At 47.6% G+C, this 16,487-nt stretch overlaps 1 protein-coding gene across 1 annotated transcript in view; it reads left to right on the top strand.

The window, feature by feature from the left end:
- The window catches only part of FGF19 (fibroblast growth factor 19), a 30,383-nt gene extending 26,932 nt beyond the window's left edge, over window positions 1–3,451 (top strand). The window contains exon 8 of the mRNA XM_011987086.1: window positions 2,105–3,451. Within this exon, the coding sequence (XP_011842476.1) occupies window positions 2,105–2,419 (315 nt within the window). The 3' untranslated portion in view covers window positions 2,420–3,451. The remainder of the gene's footprint in view (window positions 1–2,104) is intronic.
- Window positions 3,452–16,487: the final 13,036 nt, after the last annotated feature.

Here is a 16,487-nt window from a genome sequence, read left to right as displayed (position 1 = left end):
CTTCCTTCCTTCCTTCCTTCCTTCCTTCCTTTCTGTCACCCAGGCTGGAGTGCAGTGGCATGATCTCGGCTCACTGCGACCTCCACCTGCGGGGTTCAAGCAATTCTTCTGCCTCAGCCTCCCAAGTAGCTGGGACTACAGGCGTCGTGCCACCATGCCCGGCTAGTTTTTTTTGTATTTTTAGTGGAGATGGGGTTTCACCATCCTGGCCAGGCTGGTCTCGAACTCCTGACCTCATGATCTGCCTGCCCTGGCCTCCCAAAGTGCTGGGATTACAGGTGTGAGCCACCTCGCCTGGCCTCTTTCTTTCTTAAATAAAGATTCCACATTCTTCTAGAAACTTGAAGTCATTTCATCTTCTGTATGGAGAACGTAATACTTATTTCTCCCAAAGGACAAGCCGAGTAAATAGAAGGAGGTCCTCCAGTTATTCGGTTTTGTGTTCCTTGTTTATTTATCATTTGGCATGTTTGGGAGAAATCGTGCTTGCTGTCCAGTGCTTTGTCCCAGCCATCCGTGGGCTCGGCAGGAGCCTGGGTTGCTGCAATGAGCCTCTTATCAGGAGCTTATTGGCACAGGCACATCCTCACCCACCTGCAGTTCAGTGACCTTTGCAGACTTAGGCAGAAACCTGACTGAGGCCGTCCTGCAGTGTGTTTACTGCCCAGCCCTTCCGGCTCCTGCCTGCGCCTGTCCTGGGTCACCAAGGGGTAATGACACCTGTGTGGGATGGCACTTGCCCACTGGCACCTCTCAACCCTGTGGACTATGAATGTTCTAAGAAGAGGGACTGGCTTCCCTCAGCACACATTTCCGGCCACCAGCTGGGCGCCGGCCTGGCCTGGCCTGACCTGGGGGAGGGGCTGCTGAGATCCGGATTCTGGCAGCCTGCCTAGAAGGCCCTTGGTGACTGAATGGAGGAGACAGGGGGGCTGATGGTTCTCAGAACTGCTGCAGACCAGAAGGCCTTAGAATGATAAAGGCACACAGTGATTTCTGAGATAGGTGGGGAACAGATGCTTTCATCTGGGCTCCAGATCGGATTACATACAATTTATTTAAAAGACTTATCCTAAGATGATAACAGATGATAACCCGGTTTATCAGTGTTTCCCAAAGTGCCAGTGAAATACCCAGGAACTTTGTAAATGCCAGGAGTTGTGTATGTAATGTAAAGGGTGAGGGAAACACGGACGGCATTCCTGTGGGTTGATGGATATTATTGCTCAGGACAAGGCTCTCGGAAAAGGTGAGGTAATTTAGTGGAAATTATTTGGGTCTATATAAAGTGTATATGTAGTATTAAGTATATACATAAAATATACATATATGAAATAATAAACCTCAGTTTTGTCTGTGTGCATGTATATCTATATAAAGATTATTAAAAATTTATAACAGTATATAAATATATATTTAATTTATTAATGTGTTATATATTAACATAATGTACATACTACATATACTTACAGTACATTTATATATGTGTGTTCTCTGTGTATATATACAGTTGTGGGTTTTTGTTTTTTTTTTTTTTTTTGAGACAGGGTCTTGCTCTGTAACCTAGACTAGAGTACAGGGGCTCACTGTACTTTGCTCACTGCATTTTTGATCATTGCTTTGATCACTGTACTTTGATCATTGCTCACTGCAGCCTTGACCCCCCCAGCCTCAACCCATCCTCCCACCTCTAAGCCTCCTGAGTAGCTGGGCCTATAGGCGCCCACCTCCATGCCCTGCTAATTTTTGTACTTTTTGTAGAGATGGAATTTTACCATGTTGCCCAGGCTGGTCTCAAACTCCTGGATTCAAGTGATCCACCTGCTCTGGGTCTCCCAAAGTGCTGGGACTACAGGTGTAAGCTACTGTGCCTGGCCTTAAAGTACATTATATATTATATATGCTTATATATATGAAGGTATATTTTATATATACTTACCTATACAGTGTGTACATCAGGAAGTATGTATAAAACATGCAAGAGATGCTCATGGGGAAGGTCACTGCTGGTGGCCACCAGGGACAGTCTGCAGCACAAATGTCCATGTGTACCCGTGTTCCCCGTCCACTGTGGATTGCTCAGAGCTGCCCGTTTTCTCTGCAGCTTCAGTACTCAGAGGAAGACTGTGCTTTCCAGGAGGAGATCCGCCCTGATGGCTACAATGTATACCGATCCCAGAAGCACCGCCTCCCGGTCTCCCTGAGCAGCGCCAAACAGCGGCAGCTGTACAAGAACAGAGGCTTTCTTCCGCTCTCTCATTTCCTGCCCATGCTGCCCATGGCCCCAGAGGAGCCTGAGGACCTCAGGGGCCACTTGGAGTCTGACATGTTCTCTTCGCCCCTGGAGACTGACAGCATGGACCCATTTGGGCTTGTCACCGGACTGGAGGCGGTGAGGAGTCCCAGCTTTGAGAAATAACTGAGGCCATGCCCGGGCCTCTTCACTGCTGCCAGGGGCTGTGGTACCTGCAGAGTGGAGGCCGTGCTTCTACAAGAGCAGTCCCGAGTCCACGTTCTGTTTAGCTTTAGGAAGAAACATCTAGAAGTTGTACATATTCAGAGTTTTCCATTGGCCGTGCCAGTTTCTAGCCAATAGACTTGTCTGATCATAACATTGTAAGCCTGTAGCTTGCCCAGCTGCTGCCCGGGCCCCCATTCTGCTCCCTCGAGGTTGCTGGACAAGCTGCTGTGCTGTCTCAGTCCGGCTTGAATACCTCCACTGATGGGGAACTCACTTCCTTTGGAAAAATTCTTATGTCAAGCTGAAATTCTCTAATTTTTTTCTCATCACTTCCCCAGGAGCAGCCGGAAGACAGGCAGTGATTTAAATTTCAGGAACAGGTGATCCACTCTGTAAAACAGCACGTACATTTCACTCAACCCCATGTGGGAATTGATCTATATCTCTATTTCCAGAGACCGTTTGCCCTTCCCAAACCCCTCCAGGCCAGAACTGACTGGAGCAGGCATGGCCCACCAGGCTTCAGGAGTAGGGGAAGCCCAGAGCCCCATTCCAGCCCTGGGACATCTTGAGAATTCCCCCTGAGGCCAGTTCTGTCATGGATGCTGTCCTGAGAATAACTTGCTGTCTCCGGTGTCACCTGCTTCCATCCCCCAGCCCACCAGCCCTCTGCCCACCTCACATGTCTCCCCATGGATTGGGGCTTCCCAGGCCCCCCACCTTATGTCAACCTGCACTTCTCGTTCAAAAATCAGGAAAAGAAAAGATTTGAAGACCCCAAGTCTTGTCAATAACTTGCGGTGTGGAAGCAGCGGGGGAAGACTTAGAACCCTTTCCCCAGCACTTAGTTTTCCAACATGATATTTATGAGTAATTTATTTTGATATGTACATCTCTTATTTTCTTACATTATTTATGCCCCCAAATTATATTTATGTATGTAAGTGAGGTTTGTTTTGTACATTAAAATGGAGTTTGTTTGTATCAAAAGTTGCATTCTGTTATCCGCCTGGAATGTTAGGGAAAGTGGGGAAGGGGCTGGTGGGGAGCAGCGCCGCCCACGGGAGGAAACCCTCGGTGTGTTTGCCCTTGACACCAAAAGCTCGGGTGGGAAGTTCAACAGGTTTGGGCCAGCCAGCTCTAGTGGTGGAGGTTGGTTTGGACCCTGCTGTCCTGCCCTTTCCTTATGTCTAGGGACTTGGCCTCCTCAGACCACCTTCTCTCTAGCAATCTCAGTGGTTAGGGTGGCCTCTCTGCCAGGAGTATTTTTGGTTGCAGGAAACAGAAACACCAAGGAACAGTGGCCTAAGTCAGGGCCCCTCACCCTCAGTACTCTTCACTGAGGGGAAGATGTTCCTGTGTTTAGCAGCCCCCGCCCACTAGATGCCTATAGCAACCCCCAAGTTATGACAACCAAAGTACCACCAGAAGTTGTTGCATGTCCTTGGGGGGCAAAATCACCCTTGACGGAGGACCACTGACCTGAGCGAATAGGATTTCTTTTTGCCCAGCCGCAAATCCAGAGGGGCCCAATGGCCCAGTGACACCTGAGCTCTGCCCTCTGTGATTCCCTTGGTGTCCCTGTCATGCTGGGACCTTGTCTCGGCAGGGCTGCTGTGGCTTCAGCTGAGCGCCCTGTACTCAGCGAGAGGGAATCATTTTGGGCTGGGCCTCTCTCATCAAGAAAGCCAACACTTCCTTAGAACCTTTCAGCAAATTCCGGTTACATCCTATGAACCAGGTTTGCATCGCAGGACCAGGCCAGCCCCAGCTGCAAGGCAGGCTGGGAAGGCAAGAATTAGCGGTCAGGGTGACCAGGTGTGGGTCCACATCCTGAGTGCAAGGAGGAGCAGGTGCAACCAGACACTAACGTGTGCATGAAACACAACTCCAAGTGAGTGTTTGCCAGCGATTAGGGATGGTGGAGGGAGTCGGGGAGGAGGGTTGGGTCTCTCAGGGCAGTAGTTCCCAGGTACTTACGTTGGCAGTGAGGGCGGTAATGTCATTGTTGAAGACTACAAAGGCTATTTCAGGTGAAGCCTCCCCGCTCTTCAGTAAAGGGGACCTCCACTTGTCATTCTCACTGATGACATGCCCCAGGACACCGAGAGTTGACCCTTGGGCCATTCCCTGTCTCCGTTTGCCAATCAAGATGCTCTTCTCACTCTTTGGTGTCCTCGTCATGTAACCATGCTGATTAGAGAGCTGGCAGGCAGGGCTGAATGATGCTCGTGGACACAACCTTCTCTACCTGTGGCAGGGCAAGGCAGGAAAGGTACTTACCTGGAGCCACACGGCCTGGAGGCAGCTCAGGGGCTGTGAGCAGGGCCCTTTGATTGCTGTGTGACCTTGAGTAAGTCACATCACCTCTCTGAGCCTGCATCCTTCTTTGGACATGAGGTTAACAGGGTCTGCATGGTAGGGCTATACAGGAATCCAGTGAAATAATGTCTGCGGGATGCCTGACACAGAGTCAGCTGCCTATCCACAGCAACCCTCACCAAGGAGCAAACGATCTGTCCTGAGCTATTATGTCCACTGGTTCTCAAATTTGGCTGCACACCGGAAAAAGATGATAGCTGGAACCCACTCATGGAGATTCTGGGTTTTTTTTTTTTTGTCTTTCTTTCTCTCTCGCTCTCTCTTTCTTTCTTAAGACAGTCTCACTCTGTCATCCAGGCTGGAGTACAGTGTGTAATCACCGATCACTGCAGTCTTCACCTCCTGGGCTCAAAGGATCCTGTTGCCTCAGCCTCTCAAGTAGCTGGGACGACCGACCCAGGCCCAGCTCATTTTTTTTTTAATTTGTAGCAATGGGGTGTTGCTATGTTGCACAGGCTGGTCTCGATCTCTTGGGCTCAAGTGGTCCTCCTGCCTTGACCTCCCAAAGTGCTGGGATTACAGGTATGAGCCACTGTGCCCAGCTGAGATTGTGATTTAATGGGGATGGGTGTGGTCTGGGCACTGGGATTTTTTTCAAAAGCTCCCCTGTGGTTCTTATGTGCAGGGAACCACAGGGAACCAGTTCAGATTCCATCCTTTGTGCTCTGAGACCAGCACTTCAGGGAGAAAATGAAGAAAGAGGCTTATCAGCACCTCCCTCTCTGGAGTCTTCTTCCTTCTGCACAGGGAAGGAATAACAGTATATGGATAACAAGTAAATGTACATAAACTAATTCACACTAGACTGTTGATGGTTAATATGTTTGCTCTCCAGGCCACATTTTTACTGACCTGGCAGCTGCAAAGCCCTGATGACAAACTGTGGGTGATGTGGGCATTCCGGCAGGAGATGGGGAAGATTATTTTTCTGAGGCTGCCTCTTAGCACCCACCCTACCCCGACTCTTCCCCTGGTCCTCATAAAGAGGTAGCCTTGCCCTCTTCCTGCATCCCCTGTCACTGCTTTAGATAGCGTTGCCAAGTACATAAAAATACAGCATCCAGGGCTACATTTGAATTTCAGATGAGCAATGCATTTCTTTAGTAGGAATGTGTCTCATGCAATATTTGGAACATATGTACACTAAAAAGTTATTCATTGTCGATCTCAAATTCAAATGGAACCGGGTGTCCTGTGTTTTGTCTGGCAAGCCCAGCTTTAGGCCCACACCACTGACATGGAGTTAAAAATGAGAGAGGGCCGGGGCAAAAAAACCGTTTCTGTTGAACAAGACTCTCTGCTGGTGGGAGTCCAAAATGGAATTCAAAAGATCCCATGGGCAGGGGAGGCCTTGAGTGAATCCCGTCTTTCTTCCGGCCGTTTCTGCATCTGTACAGTGAGATCCTTTTCATCGCCTCAAGGCCTGTTGACTCCTGGGGATTCTGGCAAAGCGCCCAGGGGCTGGGAAAGGCATCTCATCCAAGAAGGAGGCTGGAACCCAACACTCCAGCATTAGGACTCTCGTGGTTGCAGGTGACAGAAAACACAACTCAAACTGACTTGAGGTAGGAAAAACAAGGGAACTTATTGGCTCACCTTACTGAGAAGGCCAGGCGGTGCCGCGCTTCAGGCATGCAGGATCTGGGAACCGGCACCACACTAGGCATCGTCTGTCTGTCCGTTTTCAAGCATCTTTTCCCTTTGCAGTGACAAGATGGCCCCAGCAGCCTCAGCTGAGATGATGGGCAATTCTCTTCTCTTACCAACAACTCCAGCAAGAGCCCCGGATTGGGTCCCAGGGATCCTTCCTGTGTCCCTTGTTCATCCCAGCTGGGCACAGGAGGCTCTGACCAACTGGGCTGTGTCCTCTTCTATAGAATCAGCCCTCGTGGGATGCTAGGACTAAGAAGGGGAGAGACACTTCCCCAGAGGAAAACCCAGGGCACAGATATTCCCCCAAGTTCCTACAATTCACCATCCACTGGGCAAGCTTCCCTCTTCGGATTGGGAAATGACAGCCAAAAATGTTTTACAAGACCAAAGAGGAGAGGGAGTGGGTGGGGACAGGGCCACCCAGATGCAGAAATTGTCCACTCAGTCATGGAGGACGTGAGACAGCATCCTTCCTGCCCTAGTCTCAGACTCCCTCCCCCACTCTCAAGGTGAGCAAAAAGGAACCTCAATTAGGGGAGTGGGGAGAGAAGGTATACCTTTTGCCACTAGAGGCAAAGAAAGAGAGCGTGTGTGTGCGAGGGAGAGAGAGACAGACACACAGACACTGGGTATTACAATAGAGCCGTGCACCCCATAGTGATGGTTCAGTTAATGTCGGACCACATATACAATGATGGTACCATAACGTTACAACTCCATATTTTTACTATGCCTTTTCTGTTTTTAGATATGTTTAGATACACAAGTACTTACCGTTGTGCAACCTTTGCACAATGGTATTACTACAGTGCTCAGAGCAGTACCGTGCTGTGCAGGTGTGCAGCCTAGAAGCAATCAGCTGTACCACATAGCCCAGGTGTGCAGCAGACGACACCATCTAGGGTTGTGTGAGTATACTCTATAATGTTCGCACAATGGCGAAATCGCCCAGTTGATGCGTTTCTGAGGACGTATCCCCATCGTTCACACTGCATGGTTGCATACTTACATGACTGCATAACGTACCATGGTCTGAGGCTATCAGCTCAGCATTTTGAATGAAATGCAAGAACATTACCTACATCACCTTTACTTAGGTCTCTTTCTCTCCCCACTTTTAAATTTTCATTAGGTCTTTCCTCTACGTATATCGAGCACCACATCAAATGCCATGATTTTTGGTGTCAGGCATCAAAGATGATTTTTAAAATGCATAAGAAGGACAATCTCCTATTTTTACTCCTATTTTTAATCAGTCCGATATTCCTCTTTCCTTTCTGCACTTCAAAGCCTATTTCGAGAACTTCCTTTGACCATTTTCTTTTCTTTCTTTTTTTTTTTTTAAAGACAGAGTCTCACTGTGTCACCCAGGCTGGAGTGCAGTGGCACAGTCTCAGCTCACTGCAGCCTCTGCATTCCTGGGCTCAAGACATCCTCCCACCTCAGCCTCCAGAGTAGCTGGGGCCACAAACACACACTACCATGCCTGGCTAATTTTGTTCATTTTTTTGTACAGATGAGGTCTCCCTATGTTTCCCAGGCTGGTCTTGAACTCCTGGAATCAAGCGATCCTTCCACCTTGACCTCCCAAAGTGCTGGGATTGCAGGCATGAGCCACCGTGCCCAAACCTTCAGGCTGGAGTGCAATGGTGTGATCTCATTTCACCGCAACCTCCGCCCCCTGGGTTCAAGTGATTCTCCTGCCTCAGCCTCCCGAGTAGCTGGGATTACAGGCGCCTGCCACAGTGCCTGGCTAATTTGTGTATTTTTTAGTACAGATGAGGTTTCACTATCTTGGCCAGGATGGTCTTGATCTCCTGACCTTGTGATCCACCCACCTCAGCCTCCCAAAGTGCTGGGATTACAGGCGTGAGCCACCACACCCGGCTGTATTTTTCAATCCTATATTCTCCATTTGGTTCTTTTCCATAACTTCCATTTCTTTGCTGTGTCAAAGTCCGGTAAAACATAGAGACAAATTTCTGAAATTAAAACATTTTATTTGGGAAGAAAGAATTGCAATTTAGGGCACACATACAGACTAGGGAGTCTTCAGTATATCCAGAAAACAAATGGAAGGTTAAAAGTTTTGTAAAAAGGAGAAATATTACCTATTGCTCTTCAGGAAAGTTCATCGGCATGAAGGAGGTTTTGGGGAGCTGGCAAGCTCTGATTGGTGAGTGAGGGCAGTGAGTAAACCTAGTCTTAGGGTTGCAGCAGGTTGTGTCAGCAGCTATTGCGTAAAACTCATTTCAGGTTACAGCAGGCAGTTTCAGCAGCCAGGCTTGCAGAGAATTACATTTTTGGAGTACTGTTATGAATGGGGAGTACTTTTATCCCCCTGGCTTCTTGACTTTGTTTAGTCAGGTATGACAAGAATAATCCAATTTGTAAGATCAGTTTTCACAGCAAAGATTTTTTTATTTTTTTATTTTTAGTTTTTGAGACAGGGCCTAGCTCTGTCGCCCAGGCTGGAGTGCAGTGGCTGATCACAGCTCACTGCAACCTCTGCCTCCTGGGCTCAAGTTATCCTCACACCTCAGCCTCTCTAGTACAAGTAGCTGGAACTACAGGCACATGCCACTACACCTGGCTAATTTTTGTAGTTTTTGTAGAGACAGGGTCTCACTATTCTGCCCAGGCTGATCTCGGACTCCTGAGCTCAAGTGATCCAACTGCCTCAGCCCCACAAAGTGCTGGGATTACAGGTGTGAGCCACCGTGCCCAGCTGACAGCTGAGATTTTTAATGCGTTCATTTGTTTAAAGGGAATTCATAATTGCTGTTGAAGCATTTTTATGATGGCTGCTTTAAAATCCTCGTCCAACAATGTATTAATCATTCTGTCATCTCATTCATCTCCGCATTTGTGGATTGTTTATTCACATTGAAGTTGGAATTTTCCTTGTTCTTGATATGATGTGTGAATTTTGATACCTTCCTTCTACCCCGTCCCGCCCACTCTCCCTCCCACCTTCCCTTCCTCCCTGGTCCTTCCTTTCTTTCTACCATCTTCTTCTTCACTTTCCTGCTAACGTCAAGGCTGCCTGCTTGCTCTCCCTTGCCTTTATTTACGGCTTAAGGCAAAGCATCACCCACTTTCATTCTTCCCTGTAAACCTCCTGCGGTTCAGGTTTCCGCTTCGTGTCCTCTCTGCGCCACTCTCCTCCTGTGCAGTCTCATCACTGAAGTCGAAAATAAAGAGACCCAGCAGACACAGCCAACAACTCAATGCATAGGCCTTGTTTGGTTTTCAGTTCAACAAAATAGGTGTAAAACCTTTTGTCTTAGTTGTAACCCTTTTCTTCAGTATGAGTTTCTTTTTTCAAAAACCACATATATGTGTCTGTGTGTGTGTACAGGTGTGTATACACACACATATATGACTGAATTGGGTCCCCAAAACTCGTATGTTAAAAACTTAGCCAGGTGCGGTGGCTCACGCCTATAATCCCAGCACTTTGGGAGGCCAAGGTGGGTGGATCACCTGAGGTCAGGAGTTCGAGACCACCCTGACTAACATGGTGAAAGCCCGTCTCTACTAAATACAAAAAAATTAGCCCGGCGTAATGGCGCATGCCTGTAATCCCAGCTACTTGGGAGGCTGAGGCAGAAGAACCACTTGAACCAAGGAGGTGGAGGTTGCAGTGAGCTAAAATCCCGCCATTGCACTCCAGCCTGGGCAACAAGAGTGAAACTCCATCTCAAAAACAAAAACAAACAAACAAACAAAAAACAAAACTTAACCTCCAGTACACCTCAAAGTTGGCTGTACTTGGAGATATGACCTTTGAAGAGTTGATTAAGGTTAAATGAGGTCATATGGGTAAGGCTGTTAAAACTTTAAAAAGACAGTTTTTAACTATTGAAATGAATGGAAATGGTCTGGGTACTGAATTATACTGTTAATTTGCTAGGGGGATCAAGCATTACGGTTATGTAAAAAATTTCTATCTGTTATCTGCAGGTGAAATGATTCAGCAAGAAAAGGTGGGGGTGGGGAATGAGGTCATTGTTGGAACAAGAACAGTGAAATATTGCTCCTTGCTGAGGCTGGGTATTGGTATATGGGGGTCTGTTCACACTACCTACACGTGGGTATGTTTGAAATGTCTATGTAAAAAGGAAACCAAAGACTAAATGTGGATTCTTTACACTCTCTCTTTCTCTACCAAGTCACTTGGAAGAGGTTGCAATGACTGTGTCACAACCTGGTGAACCTTCTAGGCCTGGATCCCTGTGTGACCATGTGGAGCAGAACCCCCAGTGACCTGTGCTGGACTTGGAGGAGAACAGTGGATAAATAAATCTTTGTTATATTGAGTCTTGGCAGTTTCACACTTGGTTTGTTATTGAAGGTATATTGTGGAGTAGAAGAAGTAAATTCAGGACACTGTCTAGGGTATAATATAATTTGTCATTTAAAAGGGCATGTACCATTTGGGGAAGCTGAGGTGGGAGGATCACTTGAGGCCAGGAGTTTGAGACTAGCCTGGGCAATATAGCGAGATGTCATCCCTACAAAAAATGTAAACATCAGCCAGGTGTGGTGACACATGCCTCTAGTTCTAGCTTCTTGGGAATTGAAGTGGGAGGATTCTTTGAGTCCAGGAGTTCAAGCCTGCAGTAAGCTATGATTGTGCCACTGCATTCCAGTCTGGGTGACAGAGTGAGGCCCCGTCACAAAAAAAAAAAAAAGAAAAAATAAGGCATATATATATGTATGCTTATATATGCAGAGAACCTCTCTGGAAGGAAGTATAGAAAACGATGAAACTGTGGGTGCTTCTGGGGACAGGAATTAGAGGACTGGAGAGATGGTAGGAAGGAGAACTTTTACTATAACTTTCTTCTTCAGTTTGAGTTTGTTTTTTCCAAAACCGTGTGTGTGTGTATACATGTATACGTGTGTGTATACACACACGTGACTGAATTGTGTCGCCAAAACTCACGTTAAAAACTTGACCTCTAGTACCCCTCAGAGTATGACTGTGCTTGAAGATATGACCTTTGAAAGGTGATTAAAGTTAAATGAAGTCATATGAGTGAGGTTGTTAAAAAAAAAAAAACAACACTTTAAAAAGACAGTTTTTAACTGTTGAAATAAATGGAAATGGTCTAGAAACTGAATTATATTGTTAATTGACTAGGTGGGATCATGTATTACGCTTGCGTAAAACAACCTCTGTATCTGTTAGATATGCACTGAAGTATCTGCAGGTGAAATGATTCAGCAAGAAAAGGTGGGGGTGGGGAATGAGGTCATTGTTGGAACAAGAACAGTGAAATATTGCTCCTTGCTGAGGGTTCACACTACCTACACGTGGGTATGTTTGAAATGTCTATGTAAAAAGGAAACCAAAAACCAAATGTGGATTCTTCACACTCTCTCTTTCTCTACCAAGTCACTTGGAAGAAGCTGCAATGACTATGTCACAACCTGGTGAACCTTCTAGGCCTGGATCCCTGTGTGACCATGTGGAGCAGAACCCCCAGTGACCTGTGCTGGACTTGGAGGAGAACAGTGGATAAATAAACCTTTGTTATATTGAGTCTTGGCAGTTTCACACTTGGTTTGTTATTGAAGGTATATTGTGGAGTAGAAGTAAATTCAGGACCCTATCTATAGTACAATATAATTTGTCATTTAAAAGAGCGTGTACCACTTTGGAAGGCCGAGATGGGAGGATCACTTGAGGCCAGGAGTTTGAGACCAGCCTGGGCAATACAGCGAGATAGCATCTCTACCAAAAAATGTAAACATCAGCTAGGTGTGGTGATGCATGCCTGTAGTTCTAGCTTCTTGGGAAGTGAAGTGGGAGGATTTCTTGAGTCCAGGAGTTCAAGGCTGCAGTGAGCTATGATAGTGCCACTGCATTCCAGTCTGCGTGACAGAGTGAGGCCCCGTCTCAAAATAAAAAAAAAAAAGGCATATATATGCATGCTTATATATGGAGAGAACCTCTCTGGGAAGAAGTATACGCAACAATAAAACTGTGGGTCGTTCTGGGGATAGGAATTAGAGGGCTGGGGACAGGATAGGAAGGAAAATTTTGCTATAGCCCTTTTCTTCAGTTTGAGTTTCTTTTTTTCAAAAACTGTTTGTGTGTGTATATATATGTGTATATATAGATGTCTATATACACACTCATATGTGAATGAATTGTGCCCCTAAAATTTATATGATAAAAACTTAGGCCGGGTGCAGTGGCTCACGCCTGTAATCCCAGCACTTTGGGAGGCCGAGGCGGGCGAATCACGAGGTCAGGAGATCGAGACCATCCTGGCTAACACGATGAAACCCTGTCTCTACTAAAACCAAAAAAAAAATTAGCCGGACGTGGTGGCAGGCGCCTGTAGTCCCAGCTACTCGGGATGCTGAGGCAGGAGAATGGCGTGAACCCGGGAGGCGGAGCTTGCAGTGAGCCGAGATTGCACCACTGCACTCCAGCCTGGGCAACAGAGCGAGACTCTGTCTCAAAAAAAAAAAAAAACTTAACCTCTAGTGCACCTCAAAGTATAACTATACTTAAAGATGACCTTTGAAGAGGTGATTAAGGTTAAATGAAGTCATGTGGGTGAGGCTGTTTAAAAAAATTTTTTTTAAGGCTTTTTTTTTTTGAGACAAAGTCTCACTGTGGCTCAGGCTAGAGGGCAATGGTGCAATCTTGGCTCACTGCAACCTCTGCCCCCTGGTTTCAAGTGATTCTCCTGCCTCAGCCTCCCAAGTAGCTGGGATTACAGGCGTCCACCACCATGCCCTGCTAATTTTTGTATTTTTGCCAGAGATGGGTTTTTACCATGTTGATCAGGCTGGTCTCAAACTCCTGACCTCAAGTGATCTGCCCTCCTTAGCCTCCCAAAGTGCTGGTATTATAGGCACGAGCCACCGTGCGCAGCCGACAGTTTTTAACTGTTGAAATAAATGGAAATGATTCTGGGTATTGAATTTTATTGTTAATTTGCTATTGGGATAATGTATCATGGTTATGTGAAGAAGCTGTATCTGTTAGATATGTACTGAAGTATTTACAGGTGAAATGATTCAGCAAACAAAAAAAGGTGGGGGTACGGAATGAGGTCATTGTTGCAATGAGAACAGCAGAATCTTGATCACTGCTGAGGCTGGGTGTTGGTATAGGGAGGTCCGATTACAATACCTACACTTGGGTATGTTTGAAATGTCTGTAATAGAAACTAAAAAGGAAACCAAAAACCAAATGTAGATTCTTCACACTCCTCCTTTCTCTACCAAGCCACGTGGAAGAGGTTGCAATGACTGCGACACAGATTGATGGACCTTCCAGGCCTGGGTCCCTGCATGACCACGTGGAGCAGAACCCCCAGTGACCTGTGCTGGACTCGGAGGCGAACAGTGGAGAGATAAACTTTTGTTATTCTGAGTCTTGCCCAGTTCACAGTTGGTTTGTTATCCAAAGTATATTGTGTAGTAGAATTAAATTCAGGACACCATCTATAGTATGACATAATTTGTCATTTAAAAGGACATGTACCATTTTGGGAGGCTGAGGTGGGAGGATCACTTGAGGCCAGGAGTTTCAGACTAGCCTAGGCAATATAGTGAGATCCCATCTCAGCAAAAAATGTAAACATCAGCCAGGTGTGGTGGCACATGCCTGTTGTCCTAGCTTCTGGCCACAAATTGAAGGCTGCACTGTCAGCTTCCCTACTTTTGAGGTTTAGGGACTGGGACTGATCCACCACTGGCTTCCTTGCTCCTCAACTGGCAGACAGGCTATCATGGGACTTGACCTTGTGATTACGAGTCAATTCTCCTGAGTAAACTCCCTTTCATATGTACATCCTATTAGTTCTGTCCCTCTGGAGAACCCTGACGAATACACACATTCATCCCTATACACTCTGTTAAGAATGAAAAATAAACGAGAAAATGCAACCTGTGTTTATCCCATCTCTCCTAGAACGCTAGCTGCACAGGCAGCTTTTAACGCTCCATTTCCTGGTGGACTCCAGCCCACCCTCCTTCTGCTCCAGCCCCTCTGGGATCCTTGCTGTGCCTCCAACCTGACCACTCATTTTTAGGGTCTTTCATTGCCTCTGCCTAGAAAGTTCTTTCCCTAAATGTTGCGCAACTTTCTCTCTTTATTCCAGTCTTTCTTTCCTGATCACACCAACTAAAACATCCCCACCTTGGCCAGCACCGGTTCCAAGCCACAGATGGGCAAGCGGTGAGCACACGGGTCGCTGCCAACCACACTCTGGAAATGTCCTTGAGTATAACTTACTGTGCACATGGGCAAGGATTTTTCTAGGCTGCTGTGTGTATTTCCTTGGCTGCCATACAAATATCACAGACTGGGAGGCTGAGAGCAACAGGCATTGACACTCCCACAGTTCTGGAGCCCAGAACTCCAAAACCAAGGGGTCAGCAGGCTCATGCTCCCTTGGAAAGGCCTGGGGTAGGGTCCTGCCTGCCTCTTCCAGCTTCTAGTAGCACCAGGCATTCGTTGGCTGTGCCCACATCACCCCAGTTTCCTCTGCCTCCGTCATCACGTGCTCCTCTCTGCTCTGTCTCTCCTCTTCTTATAAACTTGTCATTGCATTCAGCGCCTACTGGAGCAATCCAGGATAGTCTCATCCCAAGATCCTTTCCTTAGTTACATCGGCAAAGACACTCTTTTTAAATAACGTTACATTCTCACGTTCCCAGGGTTAGGACTTGAACATGTCTTTTTGGGTGACACCATTCCACCACTGCAGTGGAAAGGCATAAGTGAATTGCACGCACCTCTAAAATCTCCACAGAGCCTGCCAAATTACACTCTCTATTTTTCCCCAGGGAAATTTTAATGCACACTTGGGCCTGGAGTCTGGCTCATCGGCACCACGTATACTCACCTGACTTTTGGGAAAACTGAGAACGATGGTGACGGTGACAGGCCCTGAGTTTTCCCCGACACCGACACCTACCGGGGCTGGGATACCTGTCTCAGAGAGTCTTGCCCGCCCCAGACACTGGGGCTGGTGGGGTCCTCACCAGACATGGGAGGCTCAAGGCAGTCTCAGGGTGAAGTGGGGGCCCCCTTCTTTGTCAGCTGTCCTGCCCTGTGGCTCTTGGGGTCCCAGATGGAGTGACTGATGCCTGAATGGCCAGTGGGGAGTCTAGACCTGGCTGAAGCCTGGGCCCCAATGCCAGCCCAGATGAGGAGCCTGAGACTCAGGGGACAGCCCAGACCCAAGCAGGCTGACGAACATAAGCACCCAGAACAGGCAGGGCTCCATGACCTCGCTTTTCCCATCAAAGCCGGGTAACCTGTCACTGGGCCTGTGTCTCCTTTTCCCCATGAGCTGTGTGGGGCCTCTGAGCAGGGACCCGGGCAGTGGGCCAGGGCCCCTCTGATCATCCTCAGCCTAATGGGGTGGAGGAAGCAGGGGCGGGTCTGGTGGGGACTGAAGTGGGAGGGGCAGCCTGGTGTGGCCCGGCCTTGACACCTGCCCCTAGGAGCTGTGTCTCCCAGAGCGCAGTGCCTTCCCCGGTGAGACCCATCACGACGTCCAGCCCCAAAGCAAACCGTTAGGATCTTCAAGTGAGGATCTAAGAAAACAGCCCGAGCAGGGCGCGGTGGCTCATGCCTGTAATCCCAGCACTTTGGGAGGCCGAGAAGGGCGGATCACCTGAGGTTAAGAGTTCCAGACCAGCTGGCCAACATCGTGAAACCCCATCTCTACTAAAAATACAAAATTAGCTGGGCGTGGTGGCGCATGCCTGTAATTCCAGCTACTCGGGAGGCTGAGGCAGAAGAATCGCCTGAACCCGGGAGGCGGAGGTTGCAGTGAGCCAAGATCGCGCCACTGCACTCCAGCCTGGGCAACAAGAGTGAAACTCCGTCTCGGAAAAAAAAAAAAAAAGAAAGAAAGAAAAAAAGAAAAAGTAAACGGTCCGATCTCCCGCAGGTCTGATTATCAGGATGACATCTGGCCGGGGAAGTGGAGATTCAGAAGAGAGTTCT

Source organism: Mandrillus leucophaeus, unplaced genomic scaffold (genome assembly GCF_000951045.1).
Source record: "Mandrillus leucophaeus isolate KB7577 unplaced genomic scaffold, Mleu.le_1.0 Scaffold30, whole genome shotgun sequence".
NCBI lineage: Eukaryota > Metazoa > Chordata > Mammalia > Primates > Cercopithecidae > Mandrillus > Mandrillus leucophaeus.
The sequence above is the reverse complement of the archived record's forward strand: the minus strand, read 5'-3'. Positions and strand labels throughout refer to the sequence as shown.